At 40.4% G+C, this 10,150-nt stretch overlaps 1 protein-coding gene across 1 annotated transcript in view; it reads left to right on the top strand.

Annotated features, from left to right (window-relative positions):
- Positions 1-1,948: 1,948 nt before the first annotated feature.
- Positions 1,949-10,150, top strand: part of LOC310650769 (myeloperoxidase-like) — a gene marked incomplete at both ends in the record, with an annotated part of 34,168 nt that continues 25,966 nt past the window's right edge. Inside the window, 4 exons of the mRNA XM_083379498.1 lie at positions 1,949-1,970; positions 6,185-6,296; positions 7,301-7,476; positions 8,534-8,657. Coding sequence (XP_083235624.1) covers positions 1,949-1,970; positions 6,185-6,296; positions 7,301-7,476; positions 8,534-8,657 — 434 coding nt within the window. The remainder of the gene's footprint in view (positions 1,971-6,184; positions 6,297-7,300; positions 7,477-8,533; positions 8,658-10,150) is intronic.

The raw sequence follows: 10,150 nt of genomic DNA, 5'->3' as shown, positions 1-10,150 counted from the left end.
TCTCAATGGCAAATATTCAATTTCTCTCATGGCATGAGAGGTTGAAATTATGTCCAAGAAAATCAGGAAGCAGAATTAGAATTAGATGCTCAAGCACTGGAGATTTTTAAGAAGAAACTGGACAACCATTTGTCTGAAATGATATAGGATTTCCTGCTTGACTAAAAGATAATAATAATAATAATAATAATAATAATAATAATAATAATAATAATAATAATAATAATAATAATAAAGTTGGAAGGGACCTTGGAGGTCATCTAGTCCAACCCTCTGCTCAGGCAGGAAACCCTATACCATTTTGGACAAATGGCTGTCCAGTCTCTTCTTAAAAACTTCCAGTATTGGAGCATTCACAGCTTCTGTTCCACTGGTTAATTGTTCTAACTGTTAGGAAGTTTCTCCTTAGTTCTAGGTTGTTTCTCTCCTTGATAGGTTTCCATCCATTGCTTCTTGTCCTGCTTTCAGGTGCTTTGGAGAATAGCTTGACTCCCTCTTCTTTGTGGTAGCCCCTGAGATGTTCGAACACTGTTATTATGTCACCCCCTCATCCTTCTCTTCATTAAACTAGACATACCCAATTCCAGCAGCCATTCCTTATATGTTTTAGTCTCCAGTCCCCTAATCATCTTTGTTGCTCTTCTCTGTACTGTTTCTAGAGTCTCAACATCTTTTTTACATCGTGTTGACCAAAACTGGATGCAGTATTCCAAGTGTGGCCTTACCAAGGCATTGTAAAGTGGTATTAATACTTCACGTGATCTTGATTCTATCCCTCTGTTAATGCAGCCTAGCACTGTGTTGGCTTTTTTGGCAGCTGCAGCACACTGCTGGCTCGTATTTAAGTGATTGTCCACTAGGACTCCGAGATTCCTCTCACAGTTACTACTATTGAGCAAGGTACCCCCTATATTATACCTGTACATCTGGTTTTTCTTGACTAAATGTAGAACCTTACTTTTTACACCATTGAATTTCATTTTGTTAGATAGCGCCCAGTGTTCAAGTCTGTCCAGATCCTCCTGTATCTTAAGCCTGTCTTCTGGAGTGTTGGCTATTCCTGCCAGCTTGGTGTCGTCTGCAAATTTGATGAGTTCCCCATTTATCCCCTCATCCAAATCGTTGATGAAGATGTTGAAGAGCACTGGGCCCAGAACAGAGCCCTGGGGCACCCCACTACACACTTCCCTCCATGTAGATGCAGTTCCATTGAGGACCACACGCTGAGTACGGCCTGTCAGCCAGCTACGAATCCATCTGGTGGTGATGCTGTCTAACCCACATTTTTCTATTTATCAAGTAAAAGGTTGTGATCTACTTTATCAAATGCCTTACTGAAGTCCAAGTAAATTATATCCACAGGATTCCTCTGATCCACTAATTTTGTCACTTGGTCAAAAAATGCAATAAGGTTTGTCTGGCATGATCTGTTTCTGACAAACCCATGTTGGCTTTTAGTAATGACTTTGTTTGCCTCTAGGTGCTCACTGATTCGTTGTTTGATTATCTTTTCCAGAATCTTCCCAAGTATTGAGGTCAGGCTGATAGGTCTGCAGTTTCCTGGATCTATTTTTTTCCCCTTTTTTGAAGATGGAAACTACATCAGCTCTTTTCCAATCCTCTGGTAGTTCCCCAGTGCTCCAAGATCTTTGAAAAATATAGTTCAGTGTTTCTGAGATCACACCTGCCAGTTCCTTGAGAACCTTGGGGTGTAATCCATCTGGTCCTGGTGATTTGAACTTGTCTAGACTGGACAGGTGCTCACTTACCATTTTCTTGCCTATCTTAACTTGTGTTTCTATTCTGATTTTTATGGCACTATTTTTGATAGGTTGGTCTGTTTTTTACCTTTGTGTAAAGACAGATGCAAAAAATGAGTTAAATAGTTCTGCTTTCTCTCTGTTGCTTGTCAATGGACCAATCATGGACCAACCCACATGGACCAATCATGGACCAATCAGATCTGCAAGGTACCTTCCAGCTCTGTTATTCTGTTAGAAATTAATCTTGGAAACTACTTTGATACAAACCTGACACACCAACAACTGTGAGCTAAATTATAAGCCTCACAGATATCACTATAACTCTTTTGTTTTAGGAAGTTCTAAAAGCTTTGCTTTACGTCCTATATGGTTTATCTAAGGTGCTAATAAACTCATTTTACAAAATGAAGCTTTAGTAACATTAAGTAGTTTGGAACAAAATTAGAAAGTCACAGATAAAGAACATGCTGAATCTGTGTTTACTTTTAGCAATCGGCTTTTGTAGAGTTCTAAAAGATATTTCCCTAAATTGATCAATTTGTATCTTCTCTCTTTTCTTTCTGTTTCAGAGATGAGGAGAACAGTTGGTTTGCTCAGTCTTTTGATAACATTTAACTTCTTGATGGTATCTGAATCTTACCTGGAAGGTAAAATGAAAAATCTTGTTTTGCTTCCTGAAACTTTTTCACAAGCATAATTCTTCCTGGAGTGGGGGGGAGCGAAATGCAGCTTTTAACGGCCTCTTGGGGTATTTATAAACAAGACAGAAATGGAAATCAAGGGTTATTAGCCTTGATTAACCTTGGCTATTAATCTTGGTGGCCAAATGTTGGGAGACAAGAGAGCTTGCTTGGGCAATTGGTTAGCCAATGTGAGAACAGACTGCTGGACTAGATGGGCCAGGGAACTGATCCATCCGGACACAGTTTATGAGCTTGTGTTAAATGGTGGGGTTCGAGAAATGAACAAGGGGTTAACAAAATATTTATGGGGCATGGATAGGGCTAACAGATTCTTCTAGGGAAGGTGATGGAAAACGTACAGGTAATCCTCGACTTACAACCATTAATTTAGTGACCATTCAGTTATAATAGCACTGAAAAAGTGATTTATGACCGGTTTTCACACTTACGGCTGTTGCAGAATCCCCATGGTCAAAATTCAGGCACTTGGCAACTGGCATGGATTTATCATCTGACTTGAGGTTATGTGATCACCATTTGTAACCTTCCCAGACAGTTTCCGACAAGCAACATCAATAGGGAAGCCAACTCGCTTTTCGATTGCATGATTTGCTTAAAAACTGTGCCAAAAAAAGGTTGCAGAATGAGACACACCTCACTAAACAACTGCCTCCCGTAGCAATGGAAATTTGGGGTCAATTGTAGTCATAAATTGAGGACTACCTGTAGTTGCATTGCTGTTCCAGACCTGGATGAAATGAATTATCTAGACACCTTTCAGTCAGGTTTTAGGTCTGGTTATGGGACAGGAATGGCATTGCTCATACTTATTTATAATCTCTGGCAAGAGTGGGGTAGGGATAGTGAATCCATTCTTGCTCTCCTTGACCTTTTGGCCGTCTCCTGACGAGGAGCAGTTGGTTCGAACGGTCACTAAATGACCTGTTGTAAGTTGAGAACTACCTGTATTTGTTTAACTTTCTTGACACTTATAACAAAAAATTACAATAAAAACTGCAAAAAAGACCTATATGTAGGATGAAAATGTATGTTCATTTGTCATCCCTGACACTCTTTCCATTTGTGAAAACTGAGCTCCTCCTAACCAAAACCAGAATATATGATGCTGCAAATAAACCATAGAATGTTGTAAAAAAACCACTTTTGTGCCTGTATTTGACATTTGGGCTGAAACTGTAAGAAGTGTGTCTTGCTTTGGGAAAAGCAAATATCAGCATGCAATGTAGTGGGTCTGACGCAAGGAAGAGACGCCAGCCGGAGTACGTGTTCAGCTGTTTATTGGGGGGGTAGCGTACTGGGGAATGAGGTTTACCTGGCCTCCTTAAATACCCAGCCAGGTAGGCCGACAGCCAATGGGGTTGGCCCTAGGTTTCCCGCCAAAACTAAGTTTCCCGCCAAAACCGTTCAGGCCAATGCCCCCTGGTGGCTGTTGCTATGCAGGTGCCTGCATACATAACACAGCAGCTCAATTACAATTAAAATAAATTCTGCAGAAATCTCTTAACTACACAATGTAGCACTCCAAATTCCACAGATAAGCACACTCAAGGAGCCAAGAATCAACATATTTAGCAAAGTGAGAAAATGACATTTTCCTCCACTGGAGTTGCACTTCCACTAGAACTCATGCTTTGATTGACACATTCAAACACATCGCAAAGGACCAACTTCATTGTAAATATTACTAGTCTCAAACTTCCCAAATGGTAGCAACTTTGACTGCTGTATCTCATGTTGTCAAATAAACCACCCTCCTTTTCAAGCAGCTTGTTCAGTGCATTTCTTTTGTGACTTGCTCAAAATTGGACCATAATTTCTTCTGACAATATAAAACTACATATTCCAGCATCAGAAAGACTATTTTCCCCCAATGGCAGGAATGTACTGGAGCAAGTTAAAAGGCAAAAGCCTTCAGGATAGAACATCACTTTGTTCCTTGTATGTACATTGAGAACTTATGCATTGGAGACAAATTCCATGTCCAACCACACTTGGTTAATAAAGAACTATTCTATTCTATTCTATTCTATTCTATTCTATTCTATTCTATTCTATTCTATTCTATTCTATTCTATTCTATTCTATTCTATTCTATTCTATTCTATTCTATTCTATTCTATTCTATTCTATTGGTTTTGTCATTGTCAGGCAGCAATTACCAGCCTCTGAATTCATATCAACTAATTAAAGTCACAGAGGAGTTAGGGAAACAGTGGCCTTAAAAAGCTGCTCAGGAAGAAATAGCTTGTAGCTACTCTAAAAGAGCAATATTTGATTTTAAGGCTATGCCTGTAAGGTGGAGGATATGAGTACAAAAAGGAGGACCTATAGTCGTTCTGCAAGAGGTCTGGTAACCTTAGGCATGGAATTAATTTCCAAAAAATATTTTTGATTTTGTGGTAGACAAACTATTATTCCAGGGTGGGAAGGTAGGAAGGAAGGGGGAGATCTCTGTTTTACGCAAAGCTTGGATGGAAGGTTTGAAGAAGCTTGGGACAGCATCTCAGTGAGAGTCAGCATATGACAAGAACTCACAATTAAAAGACTTTCTTCATTTCATGATTTTGCCCTCATTTCATCTCATATCTGCCTTGAGCGATGCAGACTTAATTTATCCTTAATCTATTACTCCTAAAATGGTATTCTCTCCCTTAAGCAGCAGCGTTCAGTGACAGCCTTGACATGTGAAATCTGTTATGTTTTGTCATTCTGAAGGAAATATAGAGATGATTTGAATAATTGGGGAAAGAGTCCATAGAAGAAAGAGAGGGAGGTAAAGCAGCTAATTAAGAATATTATCAAAAGGACCAAGAAGTTTCTTTTTAAATAACCTAGAATCATATCTGTTCCTTTCTAGTGTGCCACCAATAATTTAATCTGAACGTCTGCCATTAAGTTGAGCTCCTTAAAAAAAATGAGAGGAGGTTTACAGATGTTAAAAAATAAGGAGAGAGATTTATAGAAAGTGAACTTTTATATTATTAGTAACTATTGGAACTGCTAACACAAGAGAAACCTCATACAGTATTCAGGACAGGAACAAAAATGGCAAAATCCAGTCATACCATTGACTTGAGTTGCTTGGCACACATGTAATGTGGACAACCCTGATTTAGGGCAGAATGTCATTAAATAGTTGAGTCAGTCTTCATTCCCTACTTCTGGCTAGAGAATCCTGACAGTCATTGTTGCTAACAATCAATTTTTGCTTTGTTGTTGTTAGTTGCGAAGTTGTGTCCTACCCATCACAACCCCATGGACAACGTTACTCCAGGCCTTCCTGTCCTCTACCATCTTCTGGAATCCATTTTGCTACATCTTATTTATTTATTAAGAAAATTTATACGGCCTGTCAAATCACAGTGACTTGAGGGGGGGGTTATAAAAGATATCACAAAGCATATTCAGTGTTGTTTGCTTGCTATTCAGCTTCAAGATTTTTAAATATAAGATTTAAGATATAAGTAGAAGGGCAGTATTTGCCTTCTGGCTTAACAATGTAAATAATATATTATAGGCAAGAAATAAAGATGGATAGGGAAGCAGATGCCCACTCTGCTTTCTTAAAGCGGTTATAGCTACCTAGGATGATGTAGGTAGCCATCCTTTTCAACTCTCTGGCTTCTGGTTAACAAAAAAAAAAAAGAAAGAAAGAAAAAAAAAGAAAAGAAAGCCAGAATCTTGTTTTTCTTCTAACGTTATTTTATTCTTCCAAAGATCATGATGATGAGCTGGATTCCTCTGAAGAGCTGACTGGTAGTGAGTTTCTCAGCAGCATTAATGAAGCCAAACAGAAGGTGGATTGGGCATTTAAATTATCCCGGGAAAGGTGAGATTCTTTTGTGTAAAACTGTAGGCAATTTCCTTTGTTATGTTTCATCACAGACTCTAAGCCACAATTTTTCATGATGAAAGTTTAGAAATATGCCTAGGAAACAGATAGCAAATAATAGCAATAATACACATGGAGGGAGGGAGGGTGGGAGGGAGGGAAGGAGGGAGGGAGGGAGGGAGGGAGAGAGAGAGAGAGAGAGAGAGAGAGAGAGAGAGAGAGAGAGAGAGAGAGAGAGAGAGAGAGAGAGAGAGAGAGAGAGAGAGAGAGAGAGAGAGTGTTTGTGTGGCCTGAGGATTCTAGAAGCTTAGAAGGCAAGTTTAGGGGGGCCTTTCTCAAAAATGCCACCAAATTATAAACGTTATATTGAGGCAGGTAGAAAAGTATTAAATTTTCTTTTTCTTTGTTTCTATCTATTTGAATTTATATGGCTGCCCATCTCAGTGCTGTGATTCTCAAGCCCACACCTGTTTACTAAATATCCTCATTCATTCATTCGTTAATTTGGTCTGCTGTATCAAGAAGCTCTTTTCAAGCTAATTAGTTAATTCATTATCTCTGAAGGACTTTGGCTGTCCAGCAACTTACAATCATTCAAGAATCTGAGCATATACTTCTTGGATATGATATTGTAGAAGGACCCCCTTCCTCAAGAGTTAAGTCTAATGAAACATCCAGATGTTTGAGCAATGCAGTAGTAAAGATAGGAGAGAAGAATGCACAGATTTATTGTGGCATGGAAAAATAAGGATTCAGGCTGCATATATTAATCAATACATGTTGACTAAACAGGGTACTTTGATGAAGTAGTAAAATGGCAGAAAGTAGAAAGGAAGGAAATAATATGAAAGAATAAGAATACTTCCGGTCCAATTCTCTCTTTGTGGTGCAACCTCCCTGCTGCTATTTTAAAAACAGCATTGTGTAAACACAACTACTGTATATTTCTTATGGCATTTTCCATTGTGGTTGTTTATCATCAACTCTACTTCTTTTTCCAGAATCAAAGAAAGTTTGAACAAGACTGATCTCAACCCTTCAGATTTTTTGAAATATTTAAAAGCACCTGTGGCAGGAACCAGGACTGCAATCCGAGCTGCGAGTTATTTGGAAACTGCTTTGGATATCTTAGAGAAGAAAATACAAAATAAGTATCTGAGACCATTCAATATTACAGGTAGGATGAAAAACCAGAGACGCCTAAATGAGGGCCCATGAAAACAAGGCCTGATCACAGTGCCTTGAAAGAATGTTCCTCCTCTGGAGCGCTTCAGAATTTTTCCCCAGATAGGTAATGCAACAGGGTGAGAAGTGGACAAGAGCCTTGGTGGAGCAGTGGGCTAATGCCTCCTTAAGTAACACCAGCTGCCTGCAATTAGTGCAGGTTCGCATCCCACCAGGCTCAAGGTTGACTCAGCCTTCCATCCTTCCGAGGTAGGTAAAATGAGGACCAAGATTGTTGGGGGCAATTAAGCTGACTTTGTAATAATGCCACTTGGGGTGTGTGTGAAAGCCCTAATAAGCAGGCATATACATAGAATGAAGGCTACTGCTAAGCTTGTAAGCCGCCCTGAGTCTTCGGAGAAGGGCGGGATATAAAAAATGGAATTAAATGAAATTAAAGAAACAGAAAACCCCACAAATGTTAGGTCATGAATAGTACAGCTTAGTCTCCGGAAAAAATTCTTATTTACAGAATGAAAGCGGTTGAACGCTGTCCTTGAGGTCTAATTTAAAATTTTAAAGTACAGCTAGACCTCAGCTTAGAACCATTCATTTAGCAAGTATTTAGCAAGTATTCTAAGCCACTGAAAAAAATGGTTTACAATCCCACACTAACGACCATCACAGCAACCCCACGATCACGTGATCAGAATTTGGGTGCTTGGCAACCAGCATGTATTTACAATGGTTACAGCATCCCAGGATCATGTGATCATCATTTGTGATCTTCCCGGCCAACTTCCAACAAGCAGAGTCAATGAGGTAGGCTGGATTCGCTTAACAACTACACGATTCACTTAACAACTGCAGCAATTCACAACTGTGCAAAAAGGTGGAAAAAATCAGATACGATTCACTCAACAACCAATTGGCTTAGCAATGGAAATTCTAGTCCCAACTGTAGTCATAAGTCAAGGACTACCTAAATTGATAATTAGCAATTAAATTAACATTAATTAAATTAATATTACATTAAATCCTTGATTTCCAATTATTTCCCCCCTATTTAGACATATTAAGCAGAGAGCAGAAAGAGACACTCTTCAGAAGAACTGGTTGCAATTATGTGACGTGGCCAATCCATTGTCCACTGAACAGTCCTTACCGGACTATCACCGGCCAATGCAACAACAGGTATGCATCTCCTGCTGAAACTCTGCTTAAGGCAGGTGTCTTTAGGATATGGTGATTTTGTGGAACCAGAACTGATAGAGCTGAAATATTTAGGCTTACTTTCTGTGCCAAGCATTAAAGAAGTTGAAGAAACAAAACTGGTGTTTGGAGCCCTTTAAGGCAGGGGTCCCCAACCCTCAGTCAGTGGACCTGTACTGGTCCACGGTATGCCAGCAAATGGTCCGCACAAACAAGCAAAACCCCATCCGCAAGATGCAGGCAGCACACAAAACCACGCACTCTCCAGTCTGTGGAAAAACGTCTCTCCACAGAACCAGTCCCTGGTGCCCAAAAGGTTGGGGACCTCTGCTTTAAGGCATCTCTTCTGCAGCCTGAATGACTACAGACCTATTGCATTAATGTCTGTAGTCATGAAATGCTTCGAAAGATTGGTTCTCCAACATCTTAGGACATGCCTCCCACTGGACTTTGATAAACATCAATTTGCCTACAGGGGAAATAGGTCGACAGACGATGCCATAGCTACTGCTTTACACTCTGTAGCAAGTCATCTCGAGAGACCTGGAAGTTATGTCAGGATGCTTTTTGTTGACTACAGCTCGGCTTTCAACACCATTTTGCCGAGCATTCTCATCGAGAAGCTGACTGACTTGAAATTCTCCCCTTCATCTGCGATTGGATTCAAGACTTTCTTAGGGATTGGTTACAAACAGTGAGGTTTGGGTCTGCTTTGTCCACCCCCTTGAAGCTTTGCACCGGCATGCCACAGGGCTGTGTGCTTAGCCCCTACCTGTACTCCTTATACACTTATGATTGTGTATCATCTGACCCATCCACTGTGATAATCAAGTTTGCAGATGAACTGTGGTGGGTCTTATTACAGGTGGGGATGAGACAGCATATAGGGCGGAGGTACAAAAACTATCCATATGGTGTAGTAACAACAACTTGCACCTAAACATTGGCAAGACGAAAGAGATGGTGTTAGACTTCCGGAGGAAAAAGGAGGAACCTGCCCCACCTGCCTCCCATCGGGGAGGACTGTGTAGAGTTTCCTCCTTTAAATTTCTGGGAGTCTACCTCTGTGAAGATCTGACCTGGAAAGTTAACACAACCCAGGTGGCTAGAAAGGCCCAACAGAGGCTTCACTTTCTTAGGGTCTTGCAGAAGAACAGGGTAGAACAACGGCTAATGACCCTCTTTTACTGGTGTATTATAGAGACCATCCTCTCGTATGGTATTGTGGTTTGGTATACTGGTCTGACAGCCGCGGACAGGAAAGTATTACAGAGGGTAGTGAGCACAGCACAAGACATTGTGGGCTGTTCCCTGACACCACTGGATGACATCGCCAGGGCTCGTTGCCTTGGAAGAGTGAGGAAGATTCTCAGGGATGACTCACACCCTGGACGGTATCTCTTTACTCTCCTACCATCCAGTAGGAGATATAGGAATATAGCCAGCCGTACCAACAGGCTGAAAAATAGCTTTTA

This window comes from Vipera ursinii (genome assembly GCF_947247035.1).
Source record: "Vipera ursinii genome assembly, chromosome: 1".
In the NCBI taxonomy this organism is placed as follows: Eukaryota; Metazoa; Chordata; class Lepidosauria; order Squamata; family Viperidae; genus Vipera; species Vipera ursinii.
This window is presented reverse-complemented; position numbering and strand designations above follow the sequence as displayed.